Genomic DNA, 23049 nt, shown 5'->3' on the forward strand with positions numbered 1-23049 from the left:
ACCTGGAGTGTCCAGAAGTATAATGTTCAGTGCTTAGACACATGGCCATGGGACGGAAGGCTAAAACATGACCACCACTCACAAAGTGAAATGTCAATACTGGGGCAAGAAATATCTAAACACAGATTTTTCAAAGGTTTTATGGACAGATGAAATGAGAGCGATTCTTGATGAATGAGGTGGATGGACCCATGACTGGGTCATGACTGGACACAAAGCACCACTACGAGTCAGTTGCCAGCAAGGTAGAGGAGGGGTGCTGTTACAGGCACTATTGTTGAGGAAGAGCTAACGTGCACCTTTTCCGGTTGAATATGGACCTATATGTACATAAAACCCCCCTTTCACCTCAAACTGGGGTCTTCTACTACAGGCCTGGGAGGTTGAACCAAAAATATGCACAAATTTAATTTCAATTTATTTAGTTTATATAACGTCAAATCACAACAAAGCTGCCTCAATGTGCGTCACACGAGTGAGGTTTAACCTTACCAACAACCTAGAGCAGCACACAGGCAACAGTAGTAAGGAAAAACTCCCTCTGATGATACTGAGGAAGAAACATCAAGCAGGATAGACTCAGAGGCGTGACCCACTGCTTAGGCCATTCTAACAGTTACAAGGTTTTTACAAAGGTTTACAAAGATGTTTTACTGAAGAAACAGAAAACAGGAAATCAAACAAACATCAAAACAAAATGCAATTGTTGAGATGACCATACGAACATTTACGCCGCAGGATGTGTACGGTACATCTAGAAAGCAAGGGCGTAGGTTTGGTCTCAGCTTTGGTAGGGACAATACCACCACCCCCGCCCCCCTGCTCACCACCACCACCCCCTAACCCACTCATACCATTAGACGCACAAGTACAGCATAATACATAACATATGACGACATAATGCTGAATAATTTAACACTTTATTTACATTATTAAGTGTGTAGGCAAACAAACAAATAGCTTAAATAACAAAATTGCACCCAAAATCATGAATCTATTCTATAGGCCTACACCTGAGAGAACAAGACAACAACAAAAAAAAATACTTGTGGAGCTAACAAAAAAAAAAGTTTTTGCAACCAAGATGTATAATCTATTCTCTTCATCAATAATGCAGTTGTAGGTATCTGGCAACCTAATTTGCCAACAAAAAAAAGGGCTTTACAATGATATATATGGTGTATTACGGTAAACGTAAGCCTGTGATGTCATAACGCAGAGGAAAAACACGGAAGTTCACACTAGTGCGCCGCTGATTCTCATTACCGTAAGTTCTCATGTAAGCCCTCACGCTGAAAAATTTCAACACTGACAGCAAGCCAAGAACCCGTGCTTTCCACAGTATGCTATATGTTGCATATATTACGGTAAAGTGCGTTCGGTGACTTTTGAAACGAGGGAAAAGTATGAAAAAGAGCGCAAAAGTGACAGAAAAGTACAGACAGCAAACATAAATGTAGTAATTTTTGAGGAAAAGGCAGGGTGTTAGTGTCATTTGTGAAGGTGTGCGTGCGTGTTTATGTGGGTGTGCAGTTTATTTTAAGTGTGGCGCACAGCATTGTTCGCAAGCCCCGCCCTTCTTGTTTTTCTGCACCGGAGCAGTGTTGCCAGATATGAAATATGAAACTATCGTACCAAAACCTCAAAATGATCGTATTTTGGGAGAAATTATCGTACACAAACAAAACGCATACAACGTAGCTATTTTAGCGGTTTTTTTTTTTTAATTTACAAAGAATTTTATGTTACATTTTTAAACAGTAATTATAGTAATGGGGAAACTATGGCACAAAAAGAACGCAAATGCACAAGCAAATGCACTACCAGACTAGAATGATTTATTTTTCTGTGAAGGGACACAAACGTGTTAATTACCAGACTAGAAAGAGTCGAATTCAACCTTGAGGTCGCTGTCGTCATACGATGCCATGGACACTTGTGCGATTTTGTTGAACACAGAAAAAATGTTGATACTGTTAAAGATTTTGTATATATGTTATCACTGTTAAAACTTTGTACCTTTGTCTTCTTTCTCATGAGACGGTGTTGTGCTGTTTTTGCACCTAACCCTGAGAATGTACATGTTATTCAACCTTGTTTTAGCATGCTGGGGTCAATCTGAACTGGGAATGAAGAGCTGGATGTACTTATTATTATTATACAATGTTTGTAGCCGCTAACGACTGGGAGTGAAGCATGACGGGGTCAGGGCTGAACTGGGAAGTAAACGAACTGAAGGTGTTTTGACTGTTGTGATGTGATGCTTAGTGTGAAGACCAGGACACTCCAGGCAGATGCACAACAGCTGCTAACTGCAACAGACGAACGGGATGTGCTGAACCTTCGACGATAAGAGCAAAAGAAAGAAACTGTTTTTCCTTACAGCTGCGCTTATTGACGTATGTGTTTATGTTACGGGAAGAAACTTGTCTTCGCGCGCACACCCCCCGACCCCCCCCCCCCCCCCCCCCCCCCCCCTTAGGACAAGTTTTTTTTTATGTGATGAGGGCATCTCTAATAAAAAGAGCGGGAGAGCAGGCCAGACTTTAGTGTAGCCTTGGTGTACAGCCTGACTGCACTCCGCGCGTGATAAATTTGACTTTCTGTCTCACTGGTGTTTCTTGACTCTGTTTGTCTTATCAAGTTTTTAAGAATGTTTGGGAGGAGAAAATACCCAACATTGACTGGGGGCTACGTCCGGGATCTCAACAACACCAGAGGTGTCCGGCGGAGGTCGTCAAGTCCAGATGAAAATCCTTGGCCAAGGTCCGATCGATTGATCGTGTCTGCAATTGTCGACCGCCGTTGGCACGTCTGGTTGACGAGATTTTTCCCGAAGAAGACAGACAGGAGGTCGAGTCAGTGAGTAGAATTTCTTTTGTAACAGTACTGAAGTGAGTGGTGATCAGATCACATAAAACAGTTAAAACTCCGTAAGCGATGGCGTGGAATCGTCTGTTAATGTAAAGCAGTTAAAATCCGCGAGGAGGGCGGACTCCTCTACGGTTGCGAGGAGCGCACGTAGTTAAATTCCGGAAGGAGGGTACGGACTCCTCTGTTTTAATACGTAAAGGAAATCCCGGGTAGAAATACGTGCACTGTAAAAAGGCAGTTTAAATCTCGCAGGAACGGCGGAGTCCCTAATGCAGGACATTAGTTAAATTTCACGGGAGGGCGAGCTCCCCTGGCCTAAGAATACGAATACGAATACGCGTACGGTTATTAAAAGTGTTTCTATGTGTAAATAGTGTTTTGTGTAAGTGTAAATAGAATAACTGTGTGAAAGTGTAATACTTTGGACAACGTTAGTGACAACCGTGTGCGGATGCAGAGGCAAGTGATTCCGCTTCCTACGGGGAGGTGAAAGGAATCAACCACACGACGGCAAATTAATTGTCACGTCCAAAGAAAGTGAAAACTTCAGATTTAGAACACCCTAGGTGTGCCCCCGTCTGAAGTCCAAATTATAACAAGGGATAATAAAAATGGGGGTAAGACGTCTAAAAATAAGGAAAATTTATCAACTGACGACTGGAAATTTATGGAAGCAAAAAATCCAAAAGCAACAAAGAAATTGGAGACCTGGATAAATAAACTTGACTTTGACGGACGACTGAACCTGATCAGTATACAGAAGCTAAAGAAGGAGTTAGAACAGGAACATAAAGGTGATGAGAAAAAGATGCAGAAGTAGGGGCAGATTTAGTGGCATTTTGGGAGGAGGAAGCAGAGAACAGACGGAAGGGAGCAGAGAAGCGACGATTAGAGAAAGCAAGGAAAAAGAAAGCTGTAGGTAAGGCAGAAGAAGATGTGATAATTCAGCACAGAGAACCAGAACAGCCTCAACAACCACCGCCGGCTGGATCGTCGGTGACAACAAAACCTTTATATCCCTCTCTACCAGAGGATGACGATGTACCGCCACCACAGTATGATTTGGCAGTAAAACCTATGAAAACAAATTGAAAAACGTTTCACCTGTGAAGCTGACAATGACCGATTTGATTCATGATGGCAACTCAACAGCTGTCATGACAGTGACAGGTGCCACTGAAGATGTTTTAAAATTGAGATTCACAGGTATGCCCTTACATGTGTCACTTTGTAGCCATATTGACAGAATGGCAAGAATTGGGACTGACAGTCATAACAGCTTTGCGCCACTGATTGGAGCAGAGTTGGACCACGAACGGAGTTCAGTCCATCAACTAAATTGTATAAAGTGCCAGTTAATGTCTCATTGGTGCTGACAGCTGGAACACATATTGATGTGTCCACTTCACATCCTGAGTGTTTCAGTTGAGTCCTGACGAAGATGATCTTCTCTCTTCGGTACCATCAGGATTGTGGACAACAGGTCCTTCAGACGTAGGACTGATAAAAAATGCACAACCTGTAGTTATACGACCAAAAACAGAATACAGACCATGTGTAAGACAGTATCCATTGAAACCTGATGCAATTGAAGGAATCAGGCCAGTAATAGAGGATTTGTTAACAGCAGGAGTAATAGTGCCATGTCCAGATTCACCATGTAACACACCATATTTCCTGTGAAAAGGCTCCGCCCTCAGTGGGGTGGAGAATGATTCAAGATCTGCAGGCAGTAAATGCTGCTGTGATTAAAAGAGCACCATGTGTTCCAGATCCACACACCTTGTTAAATTCGCTGAGACCAAATTCTATAGTTTCTCAGTAATGACATAAGTAATGCGTTTTTCTCTGTGCCAGTACACCCAGATAGTCAATTCTGGTTTGCTTTTACCTTTAAAGGACAACGATATACATTTACCAGATTACCGCAGGGTTACGCAGAGCGTCCAACTATTTATTCTCAAGTCACTGTCAGCATGTTTAGCCAATTCGTTCCACCGGCAGATAGCCAACTATTAGTGTATGTGATGGACATCTTGATTGCCTCTGACACACGAGAAAACTGCATAACTGACACAGTGGCATTATTATGTTTCTTATTTGATAATGGCCACAAAGTGAGTAAAAACAAAGTTTCAGTGTGTAGGGATAAAGTAAAATATTTAGGACAGAATTATCAGCCACAGGGCGCACGATCCTGTCTGACAGGAAGGACAGCAATTTTTGCACGCTCCAAAACCACAAACTAAAAAGCAGATGATGTCATTTCTGGACTGACTAATTACTGCAGGGCATGGATTCCCTGCTATGCAGAGTTGACTAGTCCACCTTTGATTTGATGTACAAAGATGATATTCAATGTCAACTGTGTTGGAATGGAACAAAGAAGCTGAGGAAGCTTTGTAAAGTAAAACAAACATTAGTGTCATCCACAGTTTTGGCACTACCAGATTATAGTAACACCATTCATCAAACAGTTGATTGTAAGAATAAGTTCATGACTAGGTTTTGGTTCAAATGTATGGCTCAAAATTAAGGCCAGTTGCCTACTACTCATCTAAATTGGATGCAGTGGCAAGTGCTCTACCACCATGTGTACAGGCTGTTGTTGCAGCCTCTATGGCTGTTCAAAGTAGCAGTAATGTTGTTCTATTCCATCAGCTGACATTGAAAGTTCCACATGCAGTTTCTGCACTTCTGTTGCAGACAAACATGAGCCTCTTGTCCCCAGCAAGACATCTTTCGTGCATGTCCTTGCTATTATCACAACCACACCTTACGGTAGAGCGCTGTACAACATTGAATCCCTCCACATTGATACCTTTACCTGAGGATGGTGAGCCGCACAATTGTCTTGATGTAGCAACAGTCTGTACGAAAGCACGCCCGGACCTCCGGGACACACCCATCCCAAACAGTACAATTGTGTATGTGGATGGTTCTTCCACTAAAAATGCTTATGGACAAACGCAATCTGGATATGCTGTTGTCACAAATTCAGAAGTATTGGACTCTACTTCATTGCCGTCGTCATTTTCAGCACAAGCAGCTGAATTAGTTGCTTTAACTGCAGCTTGCTATCTGTTTAAAGGTACGGCTGTAACAATTTATACAGACAGCCAGTACGCTTTCAGCACAGTGCATGTGTTTGCAAAACTGTGGGAAGAGCGTGGAATGGTGACATCATCTGGAAAGCCAGTGACTCGTGCCACTCTCCTAACTGCACTACTGCAAGCTGTGAAATTGCCTCAACAAATTGCTATATGCAAATGTGCGGCTCACACCAAGGCTCTGACAGTGTTTCAAAAGGAAATGATTTGCTGACAGAGCAGCAAAAGAGGCAGCAGCAGCTTCTTCTATTTTTGTTGTACAGGAAACCACTCCAGATTTGCATTTAGGTCATACACTGCTTGCTGACATGCAACAGCAGGCAACGAAAGAGAAAAACAAATGTGGATAAATAAAGAGCTACATATGCAAATGATTTGTACGTATGACCACGAAAGAAACCCATATTGCCAAAAAATATGTTTAAATGGGCAGCTATTATGAGCCATGGCGTGACGCATGTCCATCAGGGGGTATGATATCGCAATTGCAATCTATTTTTGTCTTTATGGGTTCGATGCATATGCAAAAGCATTGTAGAGCATGCATGACATGTGCAAAACACAATTCACAAGGCAATTTGAGACCCCAAAGAGGCAAATTTCCAACACCACAATATCCCTTTCAAGTGATTCATATGGATTATATACAGCTGAGTAAACATGAAGGGAAGGAATTTTGTTTAGTCATAATTGATGCCTTCTCAAAATGGGTAGAATTGTTCCCTACAAAACATGCAGATGCACTTACAGTGGCTAAGGCATTGTGCAAAGACATCATTCCACGATTTGGAATACCAGAGACAGTCTATTCAGATAATGGAGCGCATTTTGTTAATACAATAGTAGTCAAATTCTCAAAAGCATCAAACAGATGATAAGCTGTTTATAGTGGTGAATACCACAGAAAAAGGAACCATATTCCCACCTGATATAGAGGGAGACTGTTGGTTGTTCCTCCTTTGGGAATACAAACCAGGAAAAGATCCATATTTCCATTTTTTCCTCTGTGAAACAGATAGAGTACAGCAACCAATATTGACAGAATTGAGTATGTCAAAGGGGATGTCCATACAAGCAAAGGGGATGTCCGTACAAGGCACAAAAGACATGAAGGCAGATGACTGGTTCCTAGTAACTACAGGAATTAGTGGACAAAATAACAATTGGCTTTTAATGGCAGAACAAGCAGGACTAGCAGCAAAGAAGGACTGTGTTGTATGTATGGGACCCAGACCTATATTACAGGTAATACCGGCAGCATTACCCAAAGACTGTCTGCTGACTGTTATGACACAGACATACATTGCAGCAAACAACAATTGTTCTAAGTGGGACAAGATCTATCCATTGACCAAATTGACTAAGATCAAACCTTTATTTTCAAGCAAAGTTGGGCATGCTAACCATACATGTGTACACTTGACAGGGACAAGTAAGACTTTGGGTAGCTTAAACCACACTGCCTGGTGTAAGAATGTGGTCCATAGTACTCCCACATTCAAACCTGTCGGTAGGAGTGACGTATGGTGGTGGTGTGGTGATAACAGAATCTTTGACAGACTGCCACGAATGTGTCAGGTTATTGTGCATTAATATCATTATTGTTACCAGTTAAAGCTTACCCATGACCCCTGAAGACGTTACGACATATGCAGCCTCTCTTATTCCTGAAGATTGGCAGAAAGGCATAGCCAGACATAGAGTAAAAAGAGAGTGGAAAGGAGTAGGAAATCCAACATATATTGACGCAATAGGAGTCCCCAGAGGAGTGCCTGACGAGTATAAACTGGTTGATCAAATAGCAGCTGGATTCGAATCTTCCATCTGTTGGTGGTGTTCAATTAATAAAAACATGGACAGAATAAACTACATCCACTACAATGTACAGAAATTAGGAAATTGGACTGAGGAAGGATTTAAGGCTGTCCATTCACAGTTAGAAGCCACGTCCCTTATGGCCTTCCAGAATCGTATTGCTCTGGATATGTTGTTGGTGGAGAAAGGAGGTGTTTGTGCCATGTTCGGAGAACAATGCTGCACATTCATTCCCAACAACACAGCTGCAGATGGCAGTCTCACTCAAGCCATTGACGGGCTGAGGACGTTGAACAGGAAGATGAAGAGCACAGTGGAGTAAACACCGAAGGCTGGGATTGGTGGCTGGAAGGGATGGGAAAATGGAGGTCTTTGATTTCTTCACTATTAGTGTCTATAGCAGTATTTGCTGCAATTCTAACATTGTGTGGATGTTGTTGTATTCCATGTCTCCGAGGCCTTGTAAATAGAATGATAACCGCAGCAATAAGTCCAGGACCAGGAGGGGGTCCAGCATCATATCCACTCCTGGGGAAAGACGACGAGGAGGAGGACGATGACTCTCATGACCTGTACCCAGACCAATGGAAGTATGATGACCCAGACACCGATGATGGTGACAATGATGGCATCACCTCTGGGGTGTAAGCCTATAGAACATACCATGATGAACCTCTTAGTGAAAATCTCAAAAAGAAGTGCTAAGCTGGGTGATGCACTGTATGTTTAACAGGCGATAAACAGGAGGGGAATGTTAAAGATTTTGTATATATGTTATCACTGTTAAACATTTGTACCTTTGTCTTCTTTCTCATGAGAACAGTGTTGTGCTGTTTTGCACCTAACCCTGAGAATGTACGTGTTATTCAACCTTGTTTTAGCATGCTGGGGTCAATCTGAACTGGGAATGAAGAGCTGGATGTACTTATTATTATTATACAATGTTTTGTAGCCGCTAACGACTGGGAGTGAAGCATGACGGGGTCAGGCTGAACTGGGAGTAAAAGAACTGAAGGTTGTTTTGACTGTTGTGATGTGATGCTTAGTGTGAAGACCAGGACACTCCAGGCAGATGCACAACAGCTGATAACTGCAACAGACGAACGGGATGTGCTGACCTTCGACGATAAGAGCAAAAGAAAGAAACTGTTTTTCCTTACAGCTGCGCTTATTGACGTATGTGTTTATGTTACGGGAAGAAACTTGTCTTGCGTCGCCCCCCCCCCCCCTTAGGACAAGTTTTTTTTTTATGATGAGGGCCTCTCTAATAAAAAGAGCGGGAGAGCAGGCCAGACTTTAGTGTAGCCTTGGTGTACAGCCTGACTGCACTCCGCGCGTGATAAATTTGACTTTCTGTCTCACTGGTGTTTCTTGACTCTGTTTGTCTTATCAAGGTTTTAAGAATGTTTGGAGGAGAAAATACCCAACAGATACCTCCATAAGGAACTTTAACTTTTTTTTATTCTTCTTGTATATCTCTTTGCTCTTGTGTTTTGTTTGTTTGTTATTGCATTTGTTGAAATAAAGTTTCGAAAAAAAAAGATGTTGGTTGGGGAATCTTCCTGTCCTGCAGAGATTGGATGGGAACTCATTACTTTGTATGGGGAGGGGGCGGGCTTTATGATTTTGTTATATAAAAAAAATTCTAAATATTGGTAGGGACTATTTTGCCATCCCAAAATATTGGTTGTGACTTGTCCCTATGGTCCATATGCAAACCTACGCCCCTGCTAGAAAGTATTCACAGCTCTTCACTTTTTCTACATTTTGTTATGTTACAGCCTTATTCCAAAATGGAGTAAATTAATTTTTCCATCAAAATTCTACTCGAAGTACCCCATAATGGCATGAAAAAAAAATTTTTTTTGTGAAATTTTTATAAATTTATTAATAAAAGAAACTAAGAAATCACATGTACATGTACTTTGCTGTGAAGCTCAAAATTGAGCTCAGGTGCATCCTGTTTCCACTGATCATCCTTGAGTTGTTTCTACAGCTGGCTGGAGTAAATTAAGATGATTAGACATGATTTGGAAAGGCACATACCTGTCAACATATAAGGTCCCATAGTTGACAGTGCATGTCAGAGGACAAACCAGCAATGAAGTCCAAGGAATTGTCTGTAGACCTCTGGTGCAGGGTTTGCTCAAGCCACAAATCTGGGGAAGGGTACTGAAACATTTCTTCTGCATTGAAGGTCCCAATGAGCACAGTGGCCTCCATCATCTGTAAATGGAAGAAGGTTGGATCGACCGAAACGCTTCCTACAGCTGGCCGCCCCTCTAACATAAGCGATTGGGGGAGAAGGACCTTATTCAGGGAGGTGACCAAGAACCCGATGGCCACTATGTCATTATTATTATATTGTAATATGCAAAGTATGTGGCACATATTCATTTTGTGAAGTAGACGTGAACATTGCACAATCATACCGAAAACACCATGTGTTGCTGTGAGTCCATGTATCTCAGAGCCATGGGCAGTGCGCACATCTGAATGGGGTGTTATATCCATGATAAACCTTATATTACAAAGCATTGTCATTCCCTCCCATGGGTTAGATAATGTATGTGAAATATTATGATCATCGTAGCTGTAACACCGTGAGCAGGTGTTCCACGCTGCTGCCCCACGGTGAGTCAATGCATTTCAAAAGCTCAGCGGGGTGTCACAGCTGTAATACACATGGACACCATCAAACCCCTGAGGAGGAATGACATTCCAATTGTATTGCCAAGCCATTACAATATAAATAAAATAAAATATAAAATCACCTTTGGAACAGCTCCAGATGCATCTCACAGCGCAGGAAGAACAACAGCCAGGCTGCAGCCTGTGATAAAATCCCTGTCCTTCTGGGAGTGCCATGTGATGGTTACATCAGCCAAGAGTCGATGGCACATGCCTCGTCCACCATGAAATGTTGTGGGCTGCCTGCTCTGTTCCTGCTGCTGCTCCTCCTCTCTCTCTCTCTCCCCTGCAGAGGTGGCGCGCCTCAAGCTGATCGACGCACCTGATCTCCATCTAATCAGCATCAGAATATGAACCCCGGCTCCTCATTCCATCCAGAAACTCAGCAAACCTTCCACGGTAAGCCTGGTCACTTTCCTCTCCTAAATTGAATATTTTTTGTCTCTTGGTGTTTCCACACACCTGCCTGTTAGAGCCTCTGCTTAGCGTCATGTACATCCTGATTGCTTCCAAGACAATCTTGGAAAACCAGTCTCATCTGCAGCCCGTGCACAGAGCACCCACGCTCTGTATCTGCCAGCTAAGTGTATTGCTCATTTTGCTCCTGTGAGCTTCCGCTCACAGAACACTGCCTGGAATAGTCGTACGTACTGAACTTTGAACTTTTTCTGATAAGAACTGCCAGAGAAACTGAACTAAATCATTCTGAATAACTGCCTACATATCTGGACCCAGCTGTGATAGTTTATTACTGATTGACTGTGAAGAATCACTTCTGGAAGTGACTGGCTCAGCACTCACCCATCTGTGTATCTTCCCCAGCCACGTCGACAGCTTGCTGGCGGCCACCTGGCTCTGAACCCATCACACCAGGACAGAAGTCACCGGGACTGCGGAACCCCTGGTTCCACCGCTGTGCGGGCCGGTCTCCACTCGGCTAGACAACGTTACACACTCCTGCATATCATTTCCTCTGTATACAAATCCATTGTTAAATAAATCCGTCTTCTAACATCCATTTCTCTGCTCCCTGCTTTTGGGTTCGTCCTCCACGCTTGTCCGAACCATAACAATGAAATATATTTCTATATGGCGTGCTGTCCAGCCGGAGAGTGGAACATCCCACTGTGCCTCAGGGTGTAACACGCCTTTGCAAAGTCCAGGCAGTACATCATGTGAAGCACTAACTGATTGCCAGGACACGCATGAACCACAGTGTGGTCATCCAATGGATCTAATATCCTGGAGCGAGGAAAGGCGTGAGGCTGTATCAACTGATCGCTCCGCTGCGCGTGCGCGAGCTCGTGTCGTCTGATCGCTCTGCAGCACGTACATGCGGCTGTATTATCTGATTGCTCCGCTGCACGTGTGTGAGCTCATATCATCTGATCAGTCCACTTACATGCACGACAGTACTGCCACGATCTGAGTACCTGGTTTACATAACAAACACGGCACATGGCAGTGCTCCCCCTTGCTTGCTTTTCAACCAGACTTCGGGTGGCAATCAAACTGCATCCGTATGGCATTCCATATGCATTCTTCTCATTCTTGCTGAATTCTGACAGCATTCTAGGTATTCATACTGCATTCCAACCACGTTTGAACTGGAATTGTACGCATACACACGGTTGTGCACAAACCAGTCGTGGTGGGATCCGCCCACATTCTAAGTGGTCATATGGCATTCATACACAGCTGTCCAAATGTCTGTCCCTCCTTGAAGTTTGGCTTTTTCCCCATTCGGCCTGATTCAGCTTCATTCGTGCTCATGTGTGACGGGGCCCTTAAGCATATCCTGGTTGGAATAACGTTCATTTCAATAAAACACAACCAGATTTTGCAGCACTTTCATAGCTGGACACTACGAGTTTTAATCTATGTTTTGGCGAGTTAGAAGCTAAGATAAGGTCCAGGACTCAAACTCTTTTTTACCAGTGGACAAATGTCTACACAAACGTTAGTTAACTTTCTATTAACACACTGAAATTAGGTATTTTATTGAATTATATAAATAAGACCTGAGCTGTCGAAGAGTTTTGTTATTCTCGGCTTCAATTAAGAACATTTAACATTAATTAAATTGTACTAAAATTACATCTTTATTTTGTACATGATGACAACAGAGCCACAGTTCTGAAAATGTGCTATTATGACTTTTAAAATAATTATTATGACTTTTTTATTTTGGTTATTAATTTCTTCTTCTTATTTTATGATTTTATGTTTGATTTTATGATTATGATTATCTTGGCTTGTGGTGCATATTGTGATTTTAAGGGGTATATTAGGTTCCTATGATGTATGCTTTTATGTCTTACGGGCATTTTTTTTCTCACTAATAAATTAATCTAGAGTCATGCAGTTAAATTTAGATTGAAGATATCTCTAATTATATTCTGAATACTATGAATGATCTGTTGAAAAATAACTCATGTGTGGTCTTAATTAAAAAAATGCTACTTCAAAATTAAACATATCCTGATTATGGATATGTATGTCGGTTCCAGAGTGGATGATCATTGACATCACTAATGCTATCGTTCCAGAATTACAGCAGTGTTACGTCATAGTCTATTTTAGATTAGATAGAACTTTATTAATTCTTTGGGAAGACTCCCTCATGGAAATTGAGGTTGCAGCAGCCTTGTGTAGCAGCACACAGGGTAAGAAGCACACAGAGAATCACAAGTGAAGGTAAGACAAAACAAAACAAAAAAACAAAACTGTTGTGTGGGCCGCTGAAGAAGAGGTACTGCTGGCCCACCACCACCAGTCGGCGCCCGGCTTGGAGTGCGGGCTTCAAGCATAAGAGGGCGCCGAGACAGAGAGTGACAGCTGTCACTCGTTTACACCAGCTGTCACCAATCACCACCATCTCTACAAAAGCCAGATCATTACTCCACCTCCTCGCCGAGAAATCAACTACCGTCGAAGGTAATTCTCTGCATTTCATACTTTCTGAAGAGTAATTATTGTTCTGTGTGCAGCCGTATTCCTGAAGTCTGTAATTGGATTGGCGTGCAGTGAGAGTCTGCGACGTCTTCGCCTCTCACTCCATCCAAGGAGCAACTGTCAGGAGCTGCACGGGTGATTCTGTATCGGAGGTGGAGGTTTTCCCTCCGCGAAGACCTGTAGAAGAAGGATTACTGGGTATGTGGATACACACTCACCATAACTGTTTTGTCATCTTCTACCAGCAGTACCAGGGTCTGCAACAGAAGACGGTGACCACCTGGGGACTCGGGACTTGGCGGCTCCGGTGTTCTTCAGGCCGTTGGTGGTGGAAGCTGTGTGGGTCCCGGCTCTCCGATCGCCAGAGGTCTCCTATCTTCGAGCGTGCCCGCACATCACCTTGTGTACAATTGGCATTATCTGTGTCTGTATCTAGTTGTGCGTTTCACAACATTAAATTGTTACTCTTTGTCTTATCCATTGTCCGTTCATTTGCGCCCCCTGTTGCGGGTCCGTGTTACGACCCTTTCCCAACAGGATTTCTCGGCCATTCGTCATGGATCCCGAGGGGCGTCAACCACAGCTTGAACAGCCAATGGGAGAACAAGGAGCGCAGGCGTCAGCAGGAGGCATGGTAAGTGATCTGCAGCAAATCCTTATCGCTTTCACCGCTCAGTTAAATCTGGTAACCGAGCAGAATGCAGTCCTCAATCGGAGAGTGGAGGCTCTCACCGCCAGAGTGGAAACGCGCGACTCGAGCGCTGCTGCAGTGACTCCTCCTGCTGGCTCTGGGCCACAGATAGACGTTCCACTGGCCGTTCAACAAACCCCCCCACCGTCCCCTGAAGCTTACATAAGCCCTCCAGAACCGTACGGAGGCTGTGTCGAAACGTGCGCAGACTTCTTAATGCAGTGTTCGCTCGTTTTTTCACAGCGTCCAGTTATGTACGCATCAGATGCCAGCCGGGTGGCTTATGTGATTAATTTGCTTCGAGGTGAGGCACGCGCTTGGGCTACGGCGCTTTGGGAACAGAATTCATGGCTCCTGACGTCATACGCTGGGTTTGTACGGGAATTCAAACAGGTGTTTGATCATCCCAACAGAGGCGAGACCGCCTCGAGCGTGCTGCTGTCAATGAGACAGGGGTGCCGAAGCGCAGCTGATTATGCAGTCGACTTCCGCATCGCGGCTGCGAGGTCCGGCTGGAATAATGTTGCGCTCCGCGCCGCCTTCATAAACGGACTGTCTCCAGTTCTGAAGGAGCATTTACTGGCTAAGGACGAACCGCAAGACTTCGATGGGCTTGTCAGTTTGGTTATACGTTTAGACAACTGGTTGAATGAATACCGTCGGGAGCAGGCCGGGGGGCGTGGTTGGGCACAAGCCGTCCCTCTCTCCTCCGGGTCCGAAAGGGTGTCGTCTTCCCCACGTTCCACTGCCAGAGGGCTCCGTGTGGCAACAGCTCCCCCTGCTGACGAAGCTATGGACACGAGCAGGGCCAAATTAAAATCAAATGTCAGACAAAGGAGGCTGGCCCGCGGGGAGTGTTTTTTCTGTGGCTCTTGTGAGCACATGTTAAAAGACTGCTCCAAACGATCAAACTCCAACGCCCATCCTTAGGAACTGGGTTAAGGGTGGGCCATAATATGTACACAGGGAAAACCCATAAATCAGCACGAATCCCAGTAACGATCCTGAGTGGGGATTTAACCCTTCACGCCCCAGCACTGGTAGACACGGGGTCAGAAGGGAATCTGCTGGACAGCAGATGGGCCAGGGAAGTAGGGCTTCCTCTGGTAGCCCTGCCTTCACCATTGAAGGTACGAGCACTAGATGGCACTCTACTCCCGTTAATTACACATCAGACACAGCCAGTAACCTTGGTTGTGTCTGGGAATCACAGGGAGGAGATCGTGTTTTTTGTGACACCTTCTACCTCCCGAGTGATTCTGGGATTTCCATGGATGGTGAAGCACAATCCCTGGATTGATTGGCCGTCTGGGGTGGTGACGCAGTGGAGCGAAACCTGCCACGGGAGTGTCTTGGATCCTCGGTTCCACCCGGAATTACAGCTAAAGAGGAGGTCATAGTCCCCCCCAATCTGACGGCGGTGCCAGAGGTGTACCACGATCTTGCTGACGTCTTCAGCAATCTGGTTGTTGATTTAAAGAATGTTTTAATAGCTCACTTGTGTCTTTCCTGGCAAAAGTGTTCCTGAGTTGTGCTTAGGTTGTTACGTCCACCAAGGACGTAATAAAATCGTTGCCGTTTATTTATTTGTCTGTCTGCCTGTTCGCAGGATTATGTCAAAACTACTGCACGGATTTTGACAAACTTTCATCACAGAAAGTTATAGGCCATGGAAGAACCCATTAAATTCTGGAGTTGATCTGGATCCGGATTCTGGATCAAGTTTCACTTTATATAGGCTTTGAAGGATTACTGTTAGCAGATTACGTCAAAACTACTGCTCGGATTTTGACGAAAGTTTTAACACAGATACATATTAGGCCAAGAAAGGCTCCATTACATTTTGGAGGTGATCTGGATCTGGATCCGGATCCGGATTCTGGATCAAGTTTCACTTTATATAGGCTTTGAAGGATTACGTCAAAACTACCTCACAGATTTTGATGAAATTTTCAACACAGATACATATTAGGCCATGAAATGCTCCATTAAATTTTGGAGGTGCTCTGGATCTGGATCTGGATTCTGGGTCAAGATTCACTTATATAGGCTTTGAAGGATTACATCAAACTACTTAATGGATTCTCACGTAATCTGCACCACAGATAGATATTAGGGCATGGAAGACTGAAATTGCGGATGTCAGAAATCTCTGATTGCTCTTGTTACAATGTGTGGTAGAAAGAACTGAAGTAAGCAAAGAACAACAGTGTATCGCTGTTGGGGTCTTTAGAAATCGAAATAACTCTTTTTCAAAAGGGCAGTGAGGTGAAAGAGTTTTTTACAAAGTGCAGATTTGAATGTGAAGGCGGTTTGCTGGTGTTGCAGCCGAGGCACAGAGGGAGAAGCAGTGGATGTCTGTGGAGATGCCTGGAACCAGGTACCCATAGAGCTAGGTGGGACACCAGTGAAGCTGATGTCGGCTGATATCTGGGTGCTGAGAAAAAGAGGCAAAAAAAATTACATGAGGCAAAAAAGACAAGCATAAGAGAGCAATGATTTAACAGTGGTTTCTTTGGCAAAGTGCACTGTCGAGTGGAAAACCAGGGCAAATGATGATGACAGGTCTGGATGTGGACACACTTAAAATGACCAGTTTTTCAGTGACTAAAACTCTAAGTGGTGTCCTGCAGGGTTTCTGCGGTTCTTTGCTGGGCCTTCAGCACTACGGGAGCGATTGAGGGACAAATATACAAAAATACAGGCAGGCTGATCTCACTGAGCGAGCAAAACCTGGTTGATTGCTCCAGACCATATGGCACCTATGGCTGCAGTGGTGCCTGGATGGCCAATGCCTACGACTACGTGGTCAGCAATGGGCTGCAGTCTGAAACCAGCTACCCATACACCTCAGTGGTGAGTGTCCACCTGCCGGCTCAGCCACCATCCACATATTTCATATGCTCTTACATTTCACACTGTATTGATCTATGCAGGACACACAACCCTGTTTCTATGACAGCAACCTTGCAGTTGCCCATATCAGAGACTACAGATTCATACCGAAAGGGGATGAGCAGGCGCTGGCTGATGCCGTGGCAACCATCGGGCCAATCACAGTCGCTTTTGATGCTGATCATTCGAGTTTTCTCTTCTATAGTTCTGGTGAGTGGTCCTGAAACCCACTGTTCTTTATAGGCTTTAGTTCCACCAAGGAGGTAATAAATATTCAGCCCTGTTTGTTTATCTTACTGTTTGCAGGATGTCTCAAACATAAGGACAGAATTTAATTCAATATGATAGCAATGTAGGCTTTGGGTGAAGGAAGAATGTACATGTAAGACTGCATGTGGATCCAGGAGCATGCTTAATTCACATTTTTAATGCATTGATTGTACTTCTGCAGAACCCCACCTGCACTTTAACTTATTAAAGGACAAATAAAATGTTGAAAGGGCAGCACGGTGGCTTAGTGGTTAGCACTGTTGCCTCACAGTGAGAAGGTCATAGGATTGATTTCCACCTGTGGCCTTTCTGTGTGGAGTTTGCATGTTCTCGTGTTTGTGTGCATTCCCTCTGGGTGCTCCGATTCCTCCCACATTTGAGAAGTTACTTTAGTTACTTTAGTTACTTAGTAACGCGTTCCTTTAATCTGACTTGAAGAACAGTTGTTTCTCAAAGTGTGGTGATGCTCAGAGCTACGGTTTTACAAAGACATTTTTATCTTTTTTTTTCTTTAAAACTCTGTGCTGCTTTGTGAGTGTCCTCGTTAAAAACAGCTGATCCGTGAGCATTATCAACAAATACTAACGCTTTTTTTCTCCACCCAAATCCACCTAAGTCTCTTTGTGAGGACGATATGACATTTAAAAAACCCCTGATAAAACTTTCTTACTTGTCAATCTGGTCGCGTTTAATGCATAAATAAACTTTATCGATTCTTTGGCTCAAACAGAAAGTCAGGGGTGAATCCATGTGGGAAGGGAACATGGGCGGGGGGGCTCCCCACAAGAGCCCTAGATTAAAAGTCCACTTTCTAAGACATTTTTTCATACTATTATTACTACTAATACTACTTATAATACTACTATTACTACTACTAATAATAATTTCATCAACTAACATGTTTAGAAAGAATTTAAATGTGAGATAAATGTCAGAAAGAATTTAATAGTTACATTTACAAACAATGTAGGTTAGAAATGGTAAGTATTACTGTTACAGTGCTGTCAACAGTTAAATATGAGGTCAAGAAAGACTGTCTTTATTACCTCCGCCAAGGAGGTTATGTTTTTGGTCGAGTTTGTTTGTCTGTCTGTCTGTTTGTCAGCAGGATAACTCAAAAAGTTTTGAACGGATTTTGATGAACTTTTGTGGAGTGGTTGGAAATGATAAGAGGAACAAGTGATTAAATTTTAGTGGTGATCCAGATCATGATCCGGATCCAGGAATTTTTTTTAAAGGATTCTTTACCATTGCGGGATAGGGGGAATTTTGACATTCTAGTTTCTAACTCCACAAAAACAAGGCAGAAAGGCTTGAAAAAAATTAGGGTGTAACATAGTCAAATGTTCTATCAAACAACAAAGTTTGGTGATGATCGGATCCGGATTCTGGATCTGGTGATCCAGAATATGCAAAAATATAGGGAAAATAGAAAATGTGTCAGTGTGAGGTGACAAATGAAGCTAGAGATGCACAACTAACACCAAATTGTAGCTGAATCTGTACTGATTCAGTAAGGTGTCATCAGATTTGATGTAGCTTCAAATGTTATGGAGCTAGATCCAGAAGAAACCGCCATTACCGAAAAATCGTTTTATACAATAACTGTTGGGAAAGTGTAGTGACACGGACCCACAATAGGGGGTGCAAATGAACGGTCAATAGATGAGCCAAAATATAACAATTTAATGTTGTGAATGTGCACAACGAACATACAGACAATCTCAGAATATCACAACAGTCAATACACAAAGGTGACGTGTGGGCAGGCTCGAGGATAGAAGACGTCTGTCCTGAGGAGAGCCGGAACCACACGATTTCCGCCGCCCCAGAACCTGTGAATACTGGAGCCGCCAAGTCCCGAATTCCCAGGTGATCACCGTCCCCGACTGTCGGATCTGGTACTGCTGGCGAAGAACAAAGACAGTCAAGTGTGGGTGTGTGTACACCCAGTAACAATAACGGTGGGAATGCCACCTCCACCTCTCACTCAATAACTTGCAGAGTACTGAAGATTCCTCAGGGAAAAGAGTGCCTTCTAGCGCTCTCTCAGCTTCCACTGACAGCGGTACCGGTACTCCTGCAAACACTCACAATATACAAACAATATTGCAAAACGGCTGAGGATATTACCTCCAATGAAGTATGATATCTCGGCAACGAGGTGGAGATGACGTCTGGTCTTTATGGAGTGAGATGATGTTGAGTAGATGGGTGACAGCTGTCACCCCCGGCTGTGTCCATGGCGGCAGCGCCCTCTCGTGCCTGAAGCCCGCACTTCAGGCAGAGCGCCCACTGGTGGTGGGCCAGCAGTACCTCCTCTTCTGGCGGCCCACACACAACAATAACTTTTGAACTAATAAAGACATAAAAGTGATTCCAAGTTCTAGTGGTATGTTTTCATGGTCAAGGATGTCAAATATAAAGGAAAGAAAAGTGTATGTATCATAGTTTTGGTTGTAACACTGAATTGTTGAATAGATCACTGTGCCAAGGAGGGAATCTCTTTAGGGTCAGTGACCCTATGGCCTTGTGTAGCACATGCAACACTTAAAAAATAGTTCTATTTCAGAATTTACTGTTATTTATTTAGAGAAGTGTTTCATAAATGTTAAAATATTCATATATTTGCAGTTGAATAATAAATTGAATTTTGTGAATTTTGTTTATTTATTTTTTATTTTGTCTGTCTTATTTGTTTTTGTCTATAAGCACATGCAATATCAATATCAGTGCTCAGGTGACAGTAGCTTCTGGGAAAGGTGCAAGTTGCAATAAACTGTGATGCCAAGCGCTAAGGATACATGCTATCCAGTCACAGCAGATGAAACTTTTTTTTACTAGCAATAATCATTGTTAGACTTTTTTAGGTTCAATGATTCCACGGCGTGTAGATGTTATGGCGTCAGTGACCCCATGGCCTTGGCGGAGGTTTGCACTCTCCGAGTGCTTCTAGTTTTATTTTTTATAAAACAAGTATTTATGTTCATTGAAGTCAAGAAAGGGTGACTATAAAGTAAGTATGGACAAAACGGGTCATCATTTTCATGTTGAGGTGGCGGGGGTGGGGAGTTGTCGGCAGCTGCTGGTATTAACTAATAAAGTAACTTGTAATCTAACTTAGTTATTTTTAAAATTGAGCAATCAGTAAAATAACTAAGTTACTTTTGCAAGGAGTAATCAGTAATTGGATTACTTTTTCAAAGTAACTGTGGCAACCCTGCATGCAGGTTAGGTGAATTGGAAACTTTAAATTGTCCATAGGTGTGCGTGTGGGTGTGAATGTGTTTGTCTATATGTGTCCCTGTAACAGACTGGCGTCCTGTTCAGGGTGTACCCCGCCTCACGCCCTATGACTGCTGGGACAGGCTGCAGCCTCCTGCGACCCGATCTTGGATAAGAAGATGAGTGTGTGTGTGTGTAAAATATTGAACCTTGGTGGCGCTGTATACTGTGTGAGCACCATCTAGTTTTACAAATGTGAAAAGAAACCACTTGATGCCAGAATATCTTCTGCAGGAATATATGAAGAACCCAACTGCAACCCAAACAATCTGAGCCATGCGGTGCTGCTGGTTGGCTACGGCTCCGAAGGAGGCCAAGACTACTGGATCATCAAAAACAGGTATAAAAATAACACAACAAATATTGGATCCGGACAGATATTGAATAATTGCAATATTTTCAGTTGAGAATCTTTGCTTTTTTGTTTCAGTTGGGGTAGCAGCTGGGGTGAAGGTGGCTACATGCGGCTGATCCGTGATGGCAAGAATACTTGTGGTATTGCTAGCTATGCTTTGTATCCTATCCTCTGATTCTGATCGGATGTTCAGAACAAAATCTCCTGCTACGAGTTTCATGTGGCCTGTTATAAGGACTCCAGAAAACTGTCAGTCATTTCTTGTGCAGATTATTTCATGTTTCGAGTGCTTCTATGGTCAGGATTTTTTCTTTTTGAGTGTCTCTGCTGAAGTCCTTTAAGATTGCTGTTGGCTTTTACGGCTGCTCTCAGGGATCCCTACAGTACAACTGGGTGGCAGAGTATGAAAAAATGCTTTATAATATATTCATATACATATAGTTTCCATTATGCAACAACACTAATATTACTGTCAATAAAGTCTGATTTGTACATTTCATGCAAATCACTGTGATTCAAACTGCTTGCAGAGAGAGAGGGGTGGGGGTGGATGATGGACTTGGTTCAGGTTGACTGAAACCTAAACTCTTTTCCTGGTGTTTTTCACATATGATGTGTTTTAGTACAGACTAAATAAAGCAGTGGACGGTGCAAATAAATATTGTTTTATCTCTACTCAGGTGTGTGTTTGCCTGTTTGACAGCACAAGATCTCAAATGTGTATATGAGAGACTTGTACTAACCACCACTTTGATCTCAAAAAGGATTTCAGTGAAAACTGGCTTATTTTTAGTTTTATTGCCCAATAAATAGATAAACAATGAATAAATTTCGTTATCTAGATGTAAAAATGCTGGGGCATTTCTATTTCTAGCCTTTTACCTACAAACATCAGCCATCACCTCTGTCCGTGCTTCACAACTACATCAAGGTGTGAATAATTACATCCGCCAAAGACATAATAAAATCATTGGCGTTTATTTATTTGTCTGTCTGTCTGTCTGTCTGTATATCTGTCTGGCTGTTAGCAGGATTATGGCAAAACTACTTCACAGATTTTGACAAAATTTTCAACACAGATACATATTAGGCCATGGAAGACTCCCTGTCAGGATTCATAGTGAGGAATAAACAGAATGCAGACTCACAGAAACTGGAGGTGGAGTAATAAAAGGCTTTATCTGAAAAAACTGGCACAGATTCAGTACACGGGTAATCAGTAAAGATGGCGGAGGTAATAGACGTAAAGCTGAAATTTAAATTTTGGAGGTGATCTGGATCCAGATTCTGGATGAAGTTTCACTTTATATAGGCTTTGAAGTATTATGTCAAAACTACGTCACAGATTTTCACCAAAATTTCCACCATGGATACATATTAGGCCATGGAAGACTCCATTAAATTTTGGAGGTGATCTGGATCCCAATCTAGATTCTGGATAAAGATTTCCCTTTATATAGGCTTTGAAGGAGGATTCTCACCAAATTTGCACCACAGATAGATATTAGAGCACGGAAGACTCTATTAAATTTTGGAGGTGATCTGGATCCAGATTGGCGGACATCAGAATTCTCTGATTGCTCTTGTTATTAGGCAGTTTCTTTTTTTCCCCTCAGGCAAAATCTCCCGCCCCTACCTCCCACCCCACACCCAAATAAAAGATTTGCCAGACACAGAGAAGTCAAAAATTGTAAAATGACTTTTAGAAGAATGCAGCACTCTTGAAATAGCTAAGTTATTGACTCGTGGTCAAGGAACAATGAAGTGTTTTATTGTAAGGGAGATGATGGTCTAGTGGTTAAGGTGTTGGGCTTGAGACCAGAAGATCCTCAGTTCAAATCCCTGCCTGACTGGAAAATCACTAAGGGCCCTTGGGCAAGGTCTTTAATCCCCTATTGCTCCCGGTGTGCGCTTATATGGTAGCACCCTGACATCGGGGTGAATGTGAGGCATAATTGTAAAGCGCTTTGAGCGTCTGATGCAGATGGAAAAGCGCTATATAAATGCAGTCCATTGACTATTTACTATTTAAATAGTCACCAGGATCTCAAGATATGCGTGAAGAATGAACAATGCAAATTACTGGCAAAAGACTTAAGAAGACTTAA

At 43.0% G+C, this 23049-nt stretch overlaps 1 protein-coding gene across 1 annotated transcript; it reads left to right on the plus strand.

The window, feature by feature from the left end:
- The first annotated feature begins 16688 nt into the window (after positions 1-16688).
- On the plus strand, positions 16689-21616 carry LOC117518153 (cathepsin L1-like). The gene is given in 5 exon segments (XM_034179212.1): positions 16689-16784; positions 16786-16992; positions 17073-17241; positions 20821-20926; positions 21017-21616. Coding segments are annotated over 5 exon segments (678 nt in total). The 3' UTR covers positions 21117-21616.
- The last annotated feature ends 1433 nt before the right edge of the window (positions 21617-23049 follow it).

This window comes from Thalassophryne amazonica, chromosome 10, assembly GCF_902500255.1.
Source record: "Thalassophryne amazonica chromosome 10, fThaAma1.1, whole genome shotgun sequence".
In the NCBI taxonomy this organism is placed as follows: Eukaryota; Metazoa; Chordata; class Actinopteri; order Batrachoidiformes; family Batrachoididae; genus Thalassophryne; species Thalassophryne amazonica.